General features: G+C 44.4%; 1 protein-coding gene across 1 annotated transcript in view; it reads left to right on the top strand.

Moving 5' to 3' along the window:
- Positions 1 to 603: 603 nt before the first annotated feature.
- Positions 604 to 20807, top strand: part of gk5 (glycerol kinase 5) — a 77577-nt gene continuing 57373 nt past the window's right edge. Inside the window, exon 1 of the mRNA XM_073041504.1 lies at positions 604 to 1126. Within this exon, the coding sequence (XP_072897605.1) occupies positions 998 to 1126 (129 nt within the window). The 5' untranslated portion in view covers positions 604 to 997. The remainder of the gene's footprint in view (positions 1127 to 20807) is intronic.

Here is a 20807-nt window from a genome sequence, read left to right as displayed (position 1 = left end):
AAAAACGTCGTCTCGTTTTTACTGTGCACTGTACTGGCAGTTATGGTCGAAATGACAATAAAAGCAACTTGACTTGAAAGGATGGGGGACCATGGCACAGAAGAGATTAGGCCTGGGCCTTCCTACCTCAATTATAATTCATAATTGCTCAGGCCATTTTTGTACTTGTGACTGTTACTCGTTGTAAGACTAAGCATAGAGTCAATTGAATGTTAGAAGTAGTTTTTGAGTTGAGTTTTTAATTCTTACAGCGCCGCCACTGTTGAAAATAGCGACCTATTCAAACCGACAGGCATCGCACAACCTTTGAAAGAAGGGCTTCAATAACAATGCCAAGAACTTTTGAGGACCAGTCAAATTCAGAGACCTGAGTTTAAAAAGTGAGGTGGGAAGAGTGTTATGGAGGGAAGAAATGAGGTGGAGGAAGAGAGCAGGAAGCTGCAGGCTGAATTATTCCAGTACTGCTCACGGAATTGAGCACCAAACCGTGAAGAACACCGAGTTTGCGTGTTAAAAAGACAGGCACCGCTCCTCCCCTTTAAGATGGGCTGATGTGTGACGTACGACGCCACAGGCGGGGCGAGAAGGGGTCAATGACCGGGAGTAAGTGGCGAGACGCGCGCGCATTCTGTACGAGCACCGTGGCGGTATATGGGCGCTCCAGCCGGCTACCACATTTCAGCGGCCCCCCTTTGAACTGGTTAGCACTTCTCGAGCGCCGCCGGAAGGTCCGAGGAAAAAGGAATAAGAATGTTTTATTTGGATGCACGTGCAACTTCCTGGAACGCCAAGTATCAACCGAAGTTCCTCAGAACCGCCTCTTCCTAGTATCCGTGGTGCGCTGTATGTGAAGCCCTACGCCCCGCGGTTCCCGTCCTTCAGTTTATTTAGTAGTTCTCTCTCTCTCTGCGGTATTTTCATGGCTGCCCCTGATCTCGCCCTGTGACTGCTGGAAGCGCCCCTCCCTGCCCCGGCACTGGACGCCCACCGCCCAGTTATGGGCTCTGTCAAAAATGGGTTTCGGCGCACTGACACCTACATCCTGGCTGTTGATGTTGGCTCCACGTCCATCAGGTGCTGCGTGTACGACCGTACGACGAAGATCAAAGGTTTCAGTACTAGACCGGTAAGATCCGGGTGTTAACACGGGGATGTGAAGGGGTCTAAATCGGTGACCCAGCGGCAAATGGTCAGTCAACGAGGAGGTGGAGGGGCGGGTGCACGCGCCAGTGGAACATCTCTGTTTGTTCAATCTGAGCTTGTGTTTGTTGTCATGGGAAAACAAAATTTAGATTACGTGTCTTTAGCACCTAGTCACGACATCAGCTTACCACGATTATAATGAGCTAAATAAATCCAGTTTCCTGTTACTTGAATTATGAGGCGTTTTGAATCTGAATAGTTCGAACTGTCGCTCTCCTTTAGGGATGTGACTTGCCGGCGTTTAAAGCCCATCCCCACATGCAAGAAACAAAATAATTCTGATTTGGATGAAATACTGAGCCGAGTGTAGTAACACCTATACTGAACTGGTACTATCAAGTTTCAGTTGGGTCGAAAGTACTCGCTCGGCACTATTGGGGAGAGTCTTAGATTTTAATTTGGTAATGGAACCATAGAACACTACAGCACAGTACAGACCCTTCAGCCCTCCATGTTGTGCCAACCCATATAATCCTTAAAAAAAGTACTAAACCCACACTACCCCATAACCCTCCATTTTCTTTCATCCATGTGCCTGTCCAAGAAGCTCTTAAATACCCCTAATGTTTTAGCCTCCACCACCATCGTTGGCAAGACATTCCAGGCACTCACAACCCTCTGTGTAAAAAAGCTTACCCCTGATGTCTCCCCTAAACTTCCCTCCCTTAATTTTGTACATATGCCCTCTGGTGTTTGCTATTGGTGCCCTGGGAAACAGGTACTGACTATCCACCCTATCTATGCCTCTCATAATCTTGTAGACCTCTATCAAGTCCCCTCTTCTACACTCCAAAGAGAAAAGTCCCAGCACTGCTAGCCTTGCTTCATATGACTTGTTCTCGAATCCAGGCAACAGCCTGGTTAATCTCCTCTGCACCCTCTCCATAGCTTCCACATCCTTCCTATAATGAGGTGACCAGAATTGAACACAATACTCTAAGTGTGGTCTCACCAGAGATTTGTAGAGTTGCAACATGACCTCTCTACTCTTGAACTCAATCCCCCATTAATGAAGCCTAGCATCCCATAGGCCTTCTTAACTACCCTATCAGCCTGTCCAGTGACCTTGAGGGATGTATGGATTTGAACCCCAAGGTCCCTTTGTTCATCCACACTCTTAAGTAACTAAGTAACTGACCATTAATCCTGTACTCAGTCTTCTGGTTTGTCCTTCCAAAATGCATCACCTCACACTTGTCCGAATTGAACTCCATCTACCATTTTTCTGCCCAACTCTGCAGCCTGTCTATATCCTCTTGTAACCTTCGACCATCTACAGCTCCATCCACAACTCCTCCAATCTTTGTGTGATCTGCAAATTTACTCACCCATCCTTCCCCCTGTACATCCAGGTCATTTATAAAAATCACAAATAGCAGGGGTCCCGGGATAGATCCCTGCGGCACTCCACTAGTTACCGACCTCCAGGCAGAATACTTTCCTTCCACAACTACCCTCTGCTTTCTTCCTTTAAGCCAATTTTTTATCCAAACAGCCAAGGTTCCACTGATCCCATGCCTCATGACTTTCCAGATGAGTCTCTCATGAGGGACCTTGTCAAATGCTTTGCTAAAGTCCATGTAGACCACATCCACTGCCCTACCCTCATCAATTTCTTTTGTTACCTCTTTAAAAAACTCAATCAGTCTCATGAGGCACAATCTTCCCTTCACAAAGCCATGTTGACTATCCATGAGTAGACTGTACTTCTCCAAATGCTCGTAGATCCTATCCTTAAGAATCCTTTCCAGTAGTTTGCATACCACTGACATAAGACTCACTGGTCTATAGTTCCCAGGTTTCTCTCCTATTGCCTTTTTTAAACAAAGGAACTACATTTGCCATTCTCCAGTCCTCTGGCACTTCGCCTGCAGCCAAAGAGGATTCAAAAATGACGAAGGGCCTGCAGTATATTTCCACATCGTGATATTTTGAGATTTGAAGAGGAACCTTCAGAAAGTGAATCCTCGGTGTTACAGTTTGGAAAGTTTATAGATGCAACACTGCAGCCACATTGTAATGAAAGGGAATAATTGCAGGTTTGGGGGACTGGGTGCCAAGTGCTCTGCCTTTTCCCCTTATTGTTCAGTCTCACATTGGTACTGGTGCACCGATTTGGCTTGACATCTGAAACTTTGACAAACTTCTATAGATATGTGGTACAAATGTATTGACTGGCTGCTTCACAGCCTGGTATGGAAACACCAGTTCCATTGAACAGATAATCCTGCAAAGAGTAGTGGATGTGGTCTCGCTCGTCATGAGTTAAAGCCCTTCCCACTGCTGAGCACATCTACACAGAGTGCTGTTCCAGGAAAGCAGCATCCATCACTGGGATCCCCATCACCCAGGTTATACTCTCTTCTCACTGCTGCCATCCTCAAGAAGGTACAGGAACCTTAGGACTCGTACCACCAGGTTCTGGAATGGTTATTACCCCTGAATCAGAGGGGATAACTTCACTTGCCCCATCACTGAACTGTTCCCACAACCTATGGACTCACTTTGAATGATTCACGTTCTCTGTATTTATTGCTTATTTATTATCATTTCCCTTTTTTCTTCTGTGTTTGCTCAGTTTGTTGTCTTTTGCACACTGGTTGTCTGTTGGGTGCAGCCTTTCATTGATTCTATCGTGGTTATTGCATTTATTGAACATGCTGGCAAGAAAACAAATCTCAAGAGTTGTATACGATGACGTATTTGTACTTTGATAATCAGTTAACTTTGAACTTTAATGCAGGCAAGTGAAAATTCAGCACAGTCAAAGTCAAGTTTATTTTCGTATGCACAAGTAGTTTGGAAAAACTTGCTTGTAGCAGTATCACAGGCAAATGGTATTATTTAAGCAACATTTAGACATTATAACACACAAAATGCTGGAGAAACTTAGCAGGCCAGCGGCATCTATAGAGAAGAGTAAAGAGTTGACATTTCAGACCAGTACGGGACCTGATGTCTCAGCCCAAAACATCAACTCTTTATTCCTCTCCATCAATGTCGCCTGACCTGCTGAATTTCTCCAGCATCTTGTGTGTTACTCTGGATTTCCAGCATTTGCAGAATCTCTCTTGTTTATGATTCAAATGTTGTACAAAATTTCCGCAAGAAAGGGTACAATTAGAACAAAGCAAAATCCACCTCCTTCACTTGTGCTTTGTAATCGGTGGAAAGGTTTTGGTGTCCTTAAGACACAGTAACAGAATTAGGCCATACAGTCCATCGACTGCTCCACCATTCTGTCATGACTGATCCTGGATTCCACTCAACCCTATACACCTGCTTCTTCCCATATCCTTTGATGCCCTGACGGATTAGGAAACAATCATCTTCCATGTTAAATATACCCATGGACCTGGATCCACCGCAGTCTGTGGCAGAGCATTCCACAGATTCACTTCTCTCCGGCTAAAAAAATTCCTCCTTGCCTCTGATCTAAAAGCTCGCCCCTCAATTTTGAGGTTGTGCCCTCTAGTTCTGGATCACCCCACTGTAGGAAACATCCACTACATATCCACCCTATTTAGTCCTTTCAATATTTGGTAGGTTTCAATGAGATTCCCATGCACTCTTCTAAATTCCAGAGTGTACAGGGCTAAAGCTGCCAAACACTCCTCATGTGTTAACCCCTTAATCATCCTTGTGAATCTCCTCTAGATTCTCTCCAATGACAACACTTCCTTTCTGAGATATGGAGCTCAAAACTGTTGACAGCCTGACTTGTGTCTTAAAAAGGCTCAATTTTCTTCTTTTGATATTCAATTCTCCTTGAAATAAATGCCAACATTGCATTTGCCTTCTTTACCACAGACTCAACATGTCAAGTCAAGTCACTTTTTATTGTCATTTTGACCATAACTGCTGGTACAGTACACAGTAAAAATGAGACAGCGTTTTTCAGGACCGTAGTGCTACATGAAACAATACAAGAACAACACTGAACTGCGTGAAAACAACACAGAAAAAAAACTACACTAGACCTACAGACCTACCCAGGACTGCATAAAGTGCACAAAACAGTGCAGACATTACAATAAATAATACACGACAATAGGCACAGTAGAGGGCAGTAAGTTGGCGTCAGTCCAGGCTCTGGGTATTGAGGAGTCTGATGGCTTAGGGGAAGTAACTGTTACATAGTCTGGTCGTAAGAGCCTGAATGCTTTGGTGCCTTTTCCCAGACGGCAGGAGGGAGAAGAGTTTGTATGAGGGGTGTGTGGGGTCCTTCATAATGCTGTTTGCTTTGCAGATGCAGCATGTGGTGTAAATGTCTGTAATGGCGGGAAGAGAGACCCCAATGATCTTCTCAGCTGACCTCACTATCCGCTGCAGGGTCTTGTGATCTGAGATGGTGCAATTTCTGAACCAGGCAGTGATGCAGCTGCTCAGGATGCTCTCAATGTAACCCCTGTAGAATGTGATGAGGATGGGAGATGGGAGATGAACTTTCCTCAGCCTTCGCAGAAAGTAGAGTGGCTGCTGGGCTTTCTTTACTATGGAGCTGGTGTTGAGGGGCCAGGTGAGGTTCTCTGCCAGGTGAACCCCAAGAAATTTGGTGCCCTTAACAATCTCTACCAAGGAGCCATCGATGTACAGCGGAGAGTGGTTGCTCCATGCCCTCATGAAGTCAACAAACATCTCTTTTATTTTGTTCACATTCAGTGACAGGTTGTTGGCTCTGCACCAGTCTGTTAGCCGCTGCATCTCCTCTCTGTAAGCTGACTTATCGTTCTTGCTGATGGGACCCACCAGGGTCATGTCATTGGCGAACTTGATGATGTGGTTCGAGCTGTGTGTTGCAGCACAGTCACATGCTTAAGGAAGTCTTGCACAACAACTCCCAAGTCCTTCTGCACCTCTGTTTGGACCTTTTCCCCATTTAGAAATAGTCTACATTATTGTTCCTTTTACCAAAATGCATTATCATACATTTCCCAACACATACATTTCCCAACACCATATTCCAACTGCCATTTTTTTGACCATTCTTCAATTTTGTCTATGTCCTACTGCAATCATATTGCTTCTTCAGCACTACCTACCCCTCCATCTATCTTCATATCATCCACAAACTTTGCCATGAATCAATCAATTCCATTATCCAAATCATTGACAAGCAATATGAGAAGTAGCAGTCCCAATGCTGATCCCTGAGGAACACCACTAGTCATTGGCAGCCAACCAGAAAAGGGCCCCTTTATTCCCACTTGCTGCCTCTTCTCTGTCAGCCATTCCTTAGTCCAAGCCAGTATGTTTCCTGTAACACCATAGGATTTTGTTTTGTTAATCAGTGTCGGGGATGAGTCACTCACTACAGGGTTCCCCACATTTGACCCGCACATACAGCCAGTCACCCTGTTAATGTGACTGATATGTTTCAGTTTCTAATTGATGGTAATGTCATTGAATGTCGAAGGCAAATGATTAGACTGTCTTATTGCAAGTAATCCTTGCCTGCACTTTGGTGGAAATGTTACTTATCAGTCATACCTAGCTATTTCCCAAGTTATGCCGTTTGCAGGAATATTAAAGATCTGTGAATGTTACGTATTATAAAATTGCTCAATCATAGAATATAGAACAGTACAGCATTGCACAGGGCATTGGCCCGTGATGTGGTGTCCACCTTGATGCCAGTTTATACCAAAATTTACTTTGCTAGGTCAGGTTTCCCTTTGCAAAAATCAAGACAGATGATTCCTTTCCTTAAAGGAAATCTGTTCAAATCATTTTAAGAAATAACAAGCAGAATAGACAAAGGATAATGAGTGGATGTTGTGTGCTTAGTTTTCCAGAAGGCCTTTAACAAGTTGCTGTATATGAAGCTGCTAAACAAGATAAGACAGACAGATGTACTTTATTGATCCCGAGGGAAATTGGGTTTCGTTACAGCCGCACCAACCAAGAATAGTGTAGAAATATAGCAATATAAAACCATAAGTAATTAAATAATAATAAGTTAATCATGCCAAGTGGAAATAAGTCCAGTACCAGCCTATTGGCTCAGGGTGTCTGACACTCCGAGGGAGGAGTTGTAAAGTTTGATAGCCACGGGCAGGAATGACTTCCTGTGACGCTCAGTGTTACATCTCGGTGGAATGAGTCTCTGGCTGAATGTACTCTTGTGCCTAACCAGTACATTATGGAGTGGATGGGAGTCATTGTCCAAGATGGCATGCAACTTGGACAGCATCCTCTTTTCAGACACCACCGTCAGAGAGTCCAGTTCCAACCCCACAACATCACTGGCCTTACGAATGAGTTTGTTGTTTCTGTTGGTGTCTGCTACCCTCAGCCTGCTGCCCCAGCACACAACAGCAAACATGATAGCACTGGCCACCACAGCCTCGTAGAACATCCTCAGCATCGTCTGGCAGATGTTAAAGGACCTCAGTCTCCTCAGGAAATAGAGATGGTTCTGACCCTTCTTGTAGACAGCCTCAGTGTTCTTTGACCAGTCCAGTTTATTGTCAATTTGTATCCCCAGGTATTTGTAATCTTCCACCATGTCCACACTTTCCCCTTGGATGGAAACAGGGGTCACCGGTGCCTTAGCCCTCCTCAGGTCCACCACCAGCTCCTTAGTCTTTTTCACATTAAGCTGCAGATGATTCTGCTCGCACCATGTGACAAAGTTTCCCACCGTAGCCCTGTACTCAGCCTCATCTCCCTTGCTGATGCATCCAACCCAGGGTATTACCGGAAAGATACTAGCATGGATAGAGCATTAGTTGATTGAGAGGAGGTAAAGGGTGGCAACAAAGGGAGCCTTTTCAGATTGGCTGCCAGTGACGAGCGGTGTTACAATTATTTTTATGTTGTACGTTCACGATTTGGATGATGAAATTGATGGCTGTGTGGCCAGGTTTGTGGATGATACGAAGATGGGCAGGTAGTGAAATGGAGGCTGCAGAAGGACTTAGGTGAGCAGAATAGGCAAAGAGGTGGCAGATGGAATACGATGTTGGGAAGAGTATGGTCATGCACTTTGATAGAAGGAATAAAAGCATAGACTATTTTCTGAAAGTGGAGAAAATTCCGAAGTCCAAGGTGTGAAGGGATTTGGCAGTCCTCATGCAGGATTCCCTAAAGGTTAATTTGCAGATTGAATCGGTAGAGAAGAAGGCGAACGCAATGTTAGTATTTGTTTCAAGAGGACAAGAATATAAAAGCAAAGATGTAATGTTGAGGCTGTATAGGGCACTGGAGAAGGCCTCACTTGAGTATCGTGAGCAGCTTTGGGACCTATATCAATTTCCTCGAGTTTACCTCCACCTTCCATCCTGCTGTCAAATTTACTCGTCCATTTCTGACAACTCTCTCCCTTTTCTCAGTCTCTCTGTCTCTGTTTCTAGAGGCAGTCCATCTATTGATATCATTTATAAACCCACTGTCTCTTGCAGCTGTCTCAAGTGTACCTCTTCCCACCCTGTCATTTTGTTAAAAATGTCATTCCCTTTTCTCAGTTTCTCCATTTCCACTGCATTAATTCTCAGAATGGGGCTTTTCATTCCTTTGGAGAAAGGAGCTTCCCTTCATCTACCATTAATGCTACCCTCACCTGCATCTCTTCCATTTCTGCCCTTGGCCTCCTCATCCAGCACATAATCCACCGTAACTTCCGCCATCTATAAATAGATCCGACCAGCAAGCACTCTTTCCCGCCTCCCCACTTTCCATTTTCCGCAGGGATTGCTCCCTACGTCACTCCCTTGTCCACTTGGCCCTCCCCACTGATCTCCTTCCTGCACTTATCCTGGCAAGCGAAATGTGATCCACTACACCTCCTCCCTCACTATCATTCAGGGTCTTAAACAGTCCTTGCAGGTGAGGCAATATTTCACTTGTGAGTCTATTCGGGTCATCTACACTATTCAGTGCTTCCGGTGTGGCCTCCTGTATATCAGTGAGACTCAGTGCAGATTGGGAGAGTGCTTTGTGGAGCATCTTCATTCCTTCCACCAGAAAAATTGGGGTTTCCCAGTGGCCAGCCATTTCAATTCTGTTTCCCATTCAGATACTGATACGTCAGTCCATTGCCTCTGCTACTGCCACGATGAGGCCACACACAGGTTGGCGGAGCAACGCCTTGTATTCCATCAGGGTAGCCTCCAACCTGATGGCATGAATGTCGATTTCTTGAACTTCCAGTAACTAATCCTTTCCTCTCCTTCACCATTCCCCATTCTTGTTTTCCTTCTCTTCTTGCCTACCCATCGCCTCCCCTGGTTCTCCTCCCCATTCCCTTTCTTCCATGGAATTCTGTCCTCTCCTATCAGATTCCCCCTTCTCCAGTCCTTTGTCTCTTACACCAATCGACTTCCCGGCTCTTTACTTCATCCCCTCCCCCTCTCCTGGTTTCACCCATCACCTGCCACCTTGTACTTCTCTTACCACCCCCCCCCCCCCACTTATTCTGACTTCCTTCCCCTTCCTTTCCAGTCCTGAAGAAGGGTCTTGGCCCAAAACATCGACTGTCTATTCCCATCCATAGATGCTGCCTGACCTGCTGAGCTCCTCCAGTACATTGTGTATATTGCTCTAGATTTCTAGCATCTGAAGTACTACTTCTGTCTAACCTTCCTTAGTAATGACAACTTCATACACTTCTGCCCCCTGACATTCCTGAACTTCCAGCATACTGGTAGTGTCTTCCGCAGTGAAGACTTACTCAGTTCATTCGCCATTTCCTTATCCCTCAGTACTCCCCCTCCAGCGTCATTTTCCAGTGGTCTAATATCCACTCTCACCTCTCTTTCACACTTTATGCATCTAAAGAAATTTTTGGTAACTTTTTAGTATCGTTGGCTAGCTTACCTTCATGTTCCATATTTTCTTTCTTAATGACTTTTTTTTAGTTGCCTTCTGTTGGTTTTTAAAAGCTTCCCAATCCTCTAACTTCCCACTAATCTTTGCTCTACTGTATGCCCTCTTTTTGGCTTTTATGTTGGTTTTGATTTCTGGTTGGCCATTGTTGTGTCATCTTGCCTTTTAGAATACTTCTTCCTCTTTGAGATATCCTACACCTTCTGAATTGCTTCCAGAAATTCCAGTCATTGCTGCTCTGCTGTCAATCCTTCCAGTGTTCTTTTCCAGTCAATTTTGGCCAGTTCCTCTCTCTTACCTATGTAATTCCCTTTATTCCACTGTAATACTGATACATCTGACTTGGCTTCTTCTCAGATTTCAGGGTGAATTCAATCATATTATGATCACTTGGGCCTCAGGGCTCCTTGACCTTAAGCTCTCTAATCAATTCCAGTTCATTGCACGACACCCAATCCAGAACACCTAATCCGTAGTGGGCTCAACCGCAAGCTCTTCTAAAAAGCCATCTTGTGGGCATTCTAGAAACTCCTCCTCTTGGGATCCAGCACCAACCTGATTTTCCCAATTCACCAGCATATTGAAATCCCCCATGACCATTGTAACATTGCAGTCTTGGCCCATTGTACTTGGTAGAGCACATCCTGACTACTGTTTGGGGCCCTGTATATTCCCACCCTATATCACCTCTTTATAATGATTTGAATTTTTTTTTTACCAACAGAGCCATGCCACCCCCTCTGCCCATCTATCAGTCCATTTGATACAATGCATACCCTTGGATACTAAGCTATGATCTTCTTTCAGCTAGGTACGTGTCAGTGATGCCCGCAGCATCATACATGATAATCTGTTACTATGTTACAAGTTTATCGACCTTATTCCATATACTACATGCATTTAAGTGTAACACCTTCAGTCCTGTATTCACTGTTATTTTATTTTGTCCGCCTTTTACATTGCAACTCATCCTGTTGACTGCAACTTTGCCCTGTCATCAGCATCTACTGGCTGGGAGTCTCCCTACACATTGCCTCTGTTTGTAAACCAACTACCTCATCTTCAGCACTCACTCTGGTTCCCATCCCCCTGCCAAATTCATTTAAACCCAACCAACCAATCAAGCAAACCTGACTGCAAGGATTTTGGACCCCCTCGGGTACAGGTGTAACCTGTGACTTTTGTACAACCAATTCCTTTGCCTTGCTGACGTTGAGGGATAGGTTATTATCTTCGCACCATGCAACTAGGTTCTTAATTTCCTCTCTGTACTCAGACTCATCATTACCCAAGATATGGCCTACAATTGTGGTGTCATCAGCAAACTTGTATATTGAGTTTGATGGAAACTTGGCTACACAATCATGGGTGCACAGTGAGTACAGCAGGGGGCTGAGTACACAGCCTTGTGGGGCACTGGTGCTCAGAGTGATTGTAGAGGAGAGCTTGTCCCCTATCTTTACAGCCTAGGTCCTGTCTGTGAGGAAGTTGAAGATCCAGCTGCAGATCTGAGTGCTAAGACCCAGGTTCCGGAGCTTAGGAATCAGTTTATTTGGAATGATGGTATGTAGTCAATGAAAAAGAGCCTTACATATGCATCTTTATTCTCCAGGTGTTCTAAGGAGGAATGTAGTGCCAGAGAGATGGCACCTGCTGTTGACCTATTGCTCCGGTAGGGAAATTGCAAAGCATCAAAGTTGACCAGTAGGTTATGGTTGATGTGTGCCATAACCAATCGCTCAAAGCACGTCATGGCAATTGATGTTAGAGCCACAGGTCGATAGTCATTCAGGCATGCCACCTTGCTTTTCTTCGGCACTGGGATTATCATTGCCTTCTTAGAACACGAGGGGATCTTAGACTGAAGCAGGGAGCAGTTGAAGATATCAACAAACACTCCAGCTAGCTCGCTTGCACGGGCCCAGAGAACCCGTCCCAGGATGCCATCTGGGCCCATCGCCTTCCTTGGATTTATCTTCAGGAAGGCTCTTCTAACGTCTTCCTTGGTGACGATGAATCTTGATGCCACCAGGTCCGGTTCATCCGGAGGGGGTGGGATGCTCCTCTTCTGTTCGAATCTTACGTAGAATACGATAAGTTCATCAGGAAGAGAAGCGCTACTGTTATTGATATTCCCAGCCTTTTCCTTGCGCCTAGTGATCTCATTTAGACCCTGCCATAGTCTACTGGCATCCCTCTGGTTAGCCTGGGCTTCCAACTTGGCTCGATATTGTCTCTTGGCGCCCCAATGGCTTTCCGTAGTTCATGCCTGGATTCTGTGTAGCGACTGGTATCCCCGGACCTAAAAGCCGCAGCTCTAGCCTTCAAAAGTGACTGGACCTCATAATTCATTCAAGGTTTCCGGTTAGGGAATACCCGGATCGTCTTGCAAGACACACAGTCCTCTGCATTTCCAGATAAAGTCCCTGACAGCTGATGCATACTCATCGAGGTTAGCTGCCGAGTCCTTGTATACTAACCAGTCCACTGATTCAAAGCAGTCACGGAGGACCTCATCCGTTTCCTCTGTGCAACGCGACACCACTTTTGACGCAGTGACCTCCGGCTTCAGTTTCTGTTTGTAAGCCGGGAGGAGTATGGCCTGATGGTCCGATTTTCCGAAGTGAGGTCGTGGGACGGAACGGTAGGCATCCTTGACTGCTGTGTAGCAGTGGTCAAGTATATTCGGGCCTCTGGCGGAGCAGGAGACATGTTGATATAATTTTGGCATGTTATAACATGTTGGTATAACTACATTATAATCCAGCCTTGGCCACCAGCACTGTGTAGCTCTATTGTTAGGATCGCAACACCCATTTGCGTGGCAAACAAGGTATGTACAATAATTACAAGCAATAGTTGTCAAGGCATTGAATTAACAATATTTTTAATATAGTCTTTGATTGTGATGGACAGTTTGCATTAATACAGTAAGTCTAAGTTATTGTGTGCTGCTGAAAGCCTATTCCACTGGGTGTTAACATAAAAGGAGTAAGGTTACCTATTATGATAAATCGGGTAGTGTATTTGTTCAATTTTTAAACTTGTTTGTTACCTATACCAAATTTGAATTCCCTTTTAAAAGAGGGAGAGCTGGATGTGCAATGTATTCGGGAAACTGTTCAGGAGGCGACTTAGATTTGTACAGTTTTTGGTTTTCTCCTGCCTCATGCTCTCTCCCTTCCCTTAAGCCAAGAGCCATGACTTTGCATCATGCTTCGGAAACTCCAGTAGATTATGGAGGCTGACACGACAGCACACTTCTGAGCAATGAGGTCTGTGAGTTGCTCTAACTGCCGTGATGGACGTTAGTCATACTTGCGTAAGAGCTGGCTGCCGTGATTGACAGACAAAAATAGTTGCTCCATTTCAGAGAGCCTCTTTAAGCCTCAGAATACTTAATTTCCTGGCATATTGCTTGGATTTCCAGCATCTGCAGATGAACAGGCCAGCTTGATTATCCCATCTATGCTCACTGGAGCTTACAACAGACCAAGCAAGTTGGGCTAGTGGATTTCTGGGTACAGTATATCCTTATGGAGGCAGGTTGATTTGGAGTTTCCATAAGCAGAATGGTTTAATGAACCCACTGTGATCATGAAAGTGGTGGTTTTCCACAGGGTGTTCTGGTTTCCCCTCACATTCCAAAGACGTATGGTTAGGTTTGGTGAGTTGTGTGGGTGTGATGTTGGGCTGTTATGTTGGCACCACTTGTGGATTGACCCCACTGCAATCCTCCGACAGGCACAGAACGACACATTACACTGTATGCTTCAATGTTGATGTGGCAGTTAAAGCTAATCTTATCTTTGAAATGGGTGGTAGGAGTCATAGCACGTTCCAGTGAAGACCTGAGCCATCCTTTGTTCCTTATTCCCACTCCACCTGTTTCAAAAATAATGCAGCAGGAAATGTCCCTCAAAGTACTGGTTTGGGAGACAAAGGAACACCTGGTCACGAGCTTTGGATCTGGAGACAACGAAAACTGTTGTAGCTTTCGCCAGCAGAAAGGTGAAAAGGGCTGGGAGCATTAAAAGCTGTGTGCAGGCAACCTTTGGGGATTCGTCACTGAGGAAGGTTGGACTTTGCCATGCATTAGATGCATGTTTTTCTTCAAGCCGGAGAAAGTGGTAAAGGGAGCAGCACTAGGTGTGGCTGGAACCAGAACTCTGATTTCACTCATTTTGTGAGGGGAAGTTGTGGCATGAAATTATATTAACCACAGTGGTAGGACTGGGAGTTCAAAGAAAATCTGTTATCAAAGTGCATATGTCACTTTATACTACTCTGGGATTCATTTTCATGCGGGCATTCAGAATCCAAATCAGACTGGTGGAGGTCCTTGATGATGGACACCGCTTTCAGAACGCAACCGTTCCTTGAAGATATGTTTCTGTAACTTTGATTTTGTGTATTAGCACCCCCCACCACGTCATACCAGATGGTGATGCCGCTAGTACAAATGCTCACCACAGTATGTTTGCCGTTTTCAAATGTTTTCGTTGACGAACTAAAGTGCCTCAAACGCCAAATGAAATATTGCTGCTGTCTTACCTTCTTTATCGCTGTATCAAAATGTTGGGTCCACATTAGGTCCTCAGAGATATTGACACCCGGGAACTTGAAATTGCTCACTTCTGATCCCTCAATGAGGTTGGTTCATGTTCCCTCGTCTTGCCCTTCCTGAAGTCTACAATCGGCTCTTTGGTATTACTGATGACGAGTACAAGGTTGCTGCAATACCACTCGACTAACTGGTATATCTCACTCCTGTATGCCCTTTCGTCACCATCTGAAATGCTGCCAACAATAGTTGTATCATTGAGTGAGCAGAGCAGCGGGCCAAGCACACATTCCTGTGGCACACCAGTATTCATTGTTAGCAAGGTGGAGATGTTATTTCCCATCTGCACAGAATGTGGTCACAGCAGAACAAAGGAATAAAATAGAATCAATGAATAACTACACAAAGACTGAGAAATAACCAAAGTGCAAAAGAAGACAAACTCTGAAAATACAAATAAATATATAATACATGGAAACAGAGAAATCCTACGGCACAATACAGGCCCTTCGGTCCACAAAGTTGTGCCAAACATGTCCCTGCCTTAGAAATTACTAGGTTTACCTATAGCCCTCTATTATTCTAAGCTCCATGTACCTATCTAAAAGTCTCTTAAAAAGACCCCATCATCTCTGCCTCCACCACCGTTGCCGGCAGCCCATTCCACACACTCACCACTCTCTGAGTAAAAAAACTTAACCCTGACATCTCCTCTGTACCTACTTCCCAGCACCTTAAATCTGTGTCCTCTTGTGGCAACCATTTCAGCCCTGGGAAAAAACCTCTGGCTATCCACACGATCAATGCCTCTCATCATCTTGTACACCTCTATCAGGTCACCTCTCATCCTCCTTCACTCCAAGGAGAAATGTCCGAATTCACTCAACCTATTCTCATAAGGCATGGTCCCCAATCCAGGCAACATCCCTTGTAAATCTCCTCTGCACCCTTCCTATAGCTTTCGCATCCTTCCTGTAGTGAGGCAACCAGAACTGAGCACAGTACTCCAAATGAGTCCTGACAGGGTCCTATGTAGCTGCAACATTACCTCTCTGCTCTTAAATTCAATTCACCGACTGATGAAGGCCAATGCACCGTACACCTTCTTAACCATAGAGTCAACCTGCGCAGCTGCTTTGAGCATATGAATTGTAGTCCTTGAAAGTATGTTTGTTGGTTGCAGAACAAGTTCAGATTAATCACGATTGAAGTTATCCACGTCAGTTCAGGAGCCTGATAATTGAAGGGTAATGACTGTTCCTGAACCTGGTGGTGTGGGGCCCTAGGCTCCTGTACCTTCTCCTTGATGGTAGTAGCGAGAAGAGAGCATGGTTGGCTGGTGGGGGCCATTCACAACGGACACTATGTAACAGTGCTCCGTGTAGATGTGCTCATTGGTGGGGAGGGCTTTACCCGTGATGGGTGGGCAGTGTCCACCACTGTATGTAGACTTTTTCATTCATGGGCATTTCCATACCAGCCATGAGCAGTATAAAATCAGAACATTCTGGAAATTCTTAACAGGTGGGGTTCCAGGTTTAAGAAAAATAATTATTTTTCTTGTAGAAGTCCCTTTGTCAAAACTGAGAAGGAGACAAAAGGAGCTTTTAAAGCTATAGAGAGGGTGAGAGGGGCAGGTGTCTCTGACGGGGTGAAACCAGGAGATAAGTTGTCAACATGGTTATATGGCCAAGAAGTAAATTGGATTTGCTCAAGAGTGAGAATGCAGGCAAAAGAATGTGGAGTTGTGAATTGCAGAGTGGGACTATGAGCTCGGCAAGTCAGGCTGGTACATCAGGAGGTAGCGGGGAGGCAGCATCAATAAACCGTTGATGTTTCGGGCCAATTGGTATAGAATCTGGAATATAACCACGGTCTGCTGATGTCTTAAAGCTCCTGATCTGTTCTTGTGAAACATTGTAAGTCACAGAGTCTGATGGCACAGATCATCGGATATCTGCTGATCATTAGGTGTCCACTAATCCCATTTTGGTCTCCGCACATTTCCATGAACAACCCCCCACCCCCCAGTTTCTACTCCTCACCCATAGACGGCAATTATTGCACTATGTCTTTGAAAATTATCAGGGAATGGGAGCTCCTGAAGGAAGTCTACAGTCTTAAGGAGAGCACACACACACACACACACACTCTCACACACACTCTCACACACACTCTCACACACACTCTCACACACACTCTCACACACACTCTCACACACACTCTCACACACACTCTCACACACACTCTCACACACACTCACACACACTCTCACACACACTCTCACACACACTCACACACACTCTCACACACACTCTCACACACTCTCACACACTCTCTCACACACTCTCTCACACACTCTCACACACTCTCTCACACACTCTCTCACACACTCTCACACACTCTCTCACACACTCTCTCTCACTCTCTCTCTCACACTCTCTCTCACACACTCTCACACACTCACACACTCTCTCACACTCTCTCACACTCTCTCACACTCTCTCACACTCTCTCACTCTCTCTCACTCTCTCTCACTCTCTCTCACTCTCTCTCACTCACTCTCACTCTCTCACTCTCTCACTCTCTCACTCTCTCACTCTCTCACTCTCTCACTCTCTCACTCTCTCACTCTCTCACTCTCTCACTCTCTCTCACACACACTCACACTCTGAACCTGGTGTCTCTACAGCTGAGCGGGGAGATGCATCTCTGCTGTACTGTAGACTTCTCAGATTCTGTTTTTTTTAAAAAAAGTCTTCACTTTCCCTGCATTGCAGCAGTGACTGCACTGAACATTGTTGACTGTAGGATGGACTGACTAGTTCACCTGGGAAATGACATCTCATCTTTCATCTGGGCATTTCATAGCCAGAGAGGATTGTAACAAAATTCAGCCATTTTAGGTACCCTCTTTTCCAGCCTGGCCAGTCTGTAAAGTTTCCTTCTACGATATGAATTCAGTTTTTCTCTCTCTGTAGACAGACTGGACAATTCCTTTTCTTTTGCTTCTATTCAGTTTCTCGTATCTCTGCACACCCTTTTGTCTGCTTGTCCTCTCACACTATTTCTTTCTGGCCTTCTTAATGTGTTCATCAGGTGGTTTTGCAAACTGGGAAACCTTTTGTTGCCCAATTATCCAACCCTGCTCACTCCCCCATATTTTTCTCTCTTTCTTCCCCCCAATCCCCAGACAAGCAAAAACAACTCCCAACATGTCGTGACCTTAGTAATGCCAATTTATTTCCTCTCCATTCCAGTCCTGACAAAGTGTCATGAACTCAAAACTCAGGTTTCTCTTCCTGCTGGTTTTCCCAGTACTTTGTTGTTTTACTTCCCCCAGATTTCCAGGATCCTTTTTCAGATATTTTTTCCCCAAAGAAATATTCAAAACTGCTCCCTCTTTCTGACACAATGATTATTTCACATCTATTTCTTGTGAAGCATTTGACGATGCTTTACATTGTGGATGGGATGGGAGGCTCTGTCGTCGTAATTTGGAATCATTAAATAGGCTGCAGTTTGCCATAGAAAATAATTACACCTCCAGCTTTTAACATCAGAGGCACAGCTGTTTGGTTTATCCAGTATAGTTGAATGGTAAGTGGAGTAGAGACCTAGTCCACAAAGACAAAGGAGGGAGCAAGTTCTAAGATGAAGAAAATAGTTAAGCTTATTTTGGACCTTTTAATTAGCTCCCAAAACTGTAATTTCTTCAGAATATTTTTAAATGTCTGCCAAGTATGTAAATTCCAGAAGTGAAATTCCAGACTTCTTTACCAAATCATTGACCACCATGGAGCATATCCACACAAAGCGTTGTCACAGGTAAGCAGCATCCATCATCCATCATCAGGGACCCCCACCAACCAGGTCATGCTCTCGTCTCGCTGTTGCCATCAGGAAGAAGGTACAGGAGTCTCAGGACTTGCACCATCAGGCTTTTCAACCAGAGGGGATAACTTCACTGAACTTGAAATGTTCCACAATATATCGACTGGCTTTCAATGACTCATTATCTCATGCTCTTGATATTCTTTGCTTATTTACTTATTATTCTTTCTTTCTTTTTGCATTTGCACAGCTTGTTGGTTGAATGCCCAAGTTGGTGCCAACTTTCATTGATTTTATTGTTGTTATTTTATTATGGATTTATTGAGAATGCCCACAAGAAAATGCATCTCAGGGTTGTATATGGTGACATAATGTACTTTTGATAATAAATTTACTTTGAACTTTGAAATTGGCTGACTTGGCTCAATTAGACCGTATCACAGGGAAAAGACGGCCACACATGTAATCTTTGTAGCTGTGAGTGCAAAAGACAAGATTGTAAAACTCACAGTTGATAGTGTTGTGTGTGTGATCTATATCTGATCATCCTGATTTTTACCATCACTGATTCAAATTTCATCCAATTTGATTCAAAAAATGCACTGTAAAGGCTGTGGGCTCAGATTTGATGTCGGCTGCAGTGTTAAAGATGCACCCCAGAGCTATCTTCCACCACCCAACCTCCCCATCTGAGACGCTCATGTGCAGCAACACTGGCTTCTGTCCAGTAGGCATATTCAACCAACCAGAAGAATTAAATCCAATCACACCAGTTACTATCCATCCCCCCTCTCTCCGTTACCAGCCAAATTAGGGAAGGTGTCGACAACTGGACCATTAGATTGTACTCATTCAAAAGCACCTTGCTGTGGTTTGAACCCTGCCGGAACCACACTCATCTCAGACCTCATGCAGCCTTGGTCCAGATGTTGACAAAAGTATCGGATTCTTGAAATGGTAGCAGCCCAAAGTAGAATTCTGCAGTTGTTGGAAATTGCTTTGAAAGCTTCCCTGGCATTTTGGTGGTATTAACAGTATGTTAACTCTTCCCCAAGTGCTTTCTGATTGGATGAGTATTGGCAAGTTATGTATTGTTGGAATATGACACAAAGGCAGCGTTTGACCGATGAAGCAATAACCCTAGTAAAACTGGAGTCAGTAGAAATCAGACAAACATTGTCTTGAAACTCCAGGAGTATTTCAAGTCAAGCCTGTTGTTTTATCATTAATGATTTCCTCTGCCATGTCAGAGATAAGAATACTTGTTGTTGCATGCAATGTTTGGTGCCACCGACTAACTTTCATAAAATGATGCAATTGATACCAGTACAGAATGTAACTCAAAACAATGTTCAAGCATGGTTGGTGACGAGCAATGTTCTTGCCATACAACTGCCTTGTTATAACTGATCTAGAAAAAATCTAACCACTGCCCCATGACAACAGCACAGAGTCACCCAACATTAGTACCTTGATGCTCTCTGTTGATAAGAAACACAAGGCAAACTGGTTACGTAGTGATTAGTGCCGGCTGTAATATCATTTGGGATTCAGTTCCTGCCACTGCCTGTAAGGCGTTTGTATGTTCTCTCTCTGTAATCACACGAGTTTGCCCCCACATTCCAAAAAGATCTACAGTTTAGGGTTAATGAATTGTGAGAAGGTTATGTTGGGGCTGGAAGTGCAGTGAGACTTGCAGGCTGCCCCCAGCACATCTCTGGACTGTTGGTTTTTGACATAAACAACACATTTCTTTGTATGTTTAAATGTACATGTGACAAATAAAGCTAATCTAATACCAGAAACTCAGCTGAGCCAGCCACAGCGAGGGTGTGGGGAGCAGAAACAGGTTATCCATTGGTAAGTGACTCACCACCACTTCTTTCATGTGTTTATTTTCCGATATTCTGGGTGTTGTTAGGAAGGCCAGTGTTTGTTGGCCATCTTTAACTCCACTTGGAAAAGGTGGTGGTGAGCTACCACCTTGAACTGTTGTAGTGCTTCTGATGGAAGTGCTCTTACAATATCGTTGGGTTGTGAATTTCAGTATTGATGAAAGAGAAAAGAAAATGTTATTAAGAAAAAGAAAGTTCAAAGAAAATGTTATTAAAGTACACCATGTACAACTCTGAGATTCATTTTCTTGTGGGCATACTCAGCAAATCTATAGAATAGTAATTGCACATTATTTATTGCACAGGATCAGTGCAGAAGACAACAAACTCTGCAAATGCAAATATAAATAAAAAGCAATAAATAATAAGAACATGAAATCACAAGATGAAGAATCCTTAAGGTGAGATCATTGGTTGTGGGATGCAAAATGATGGGGCAAGTGAGTGTGGTTATCCCAATTTATTCAAGAGCCTGATGGTTGAG

The sequence above is a fragment of the Hemitrygon akajei genome, chromosome 3 (genome assembly GCF_048418815.1).
Source record: "Hemitrygon akajei chromosome 3, sHemAka1.3, whole genome shotgun sequence".
NCBI lineage: Eukaryota > Metazoa > Chordata > Chondrichthyes > Myliobatiformes > Dasyatidae > Hemitrygon > Hemitrygon akajei.
The sequence above is the reverse complement of the archived record's forward strand: the minus strand, read 5'-3'. Positions and strand labels throughout refer to the sequence as shown.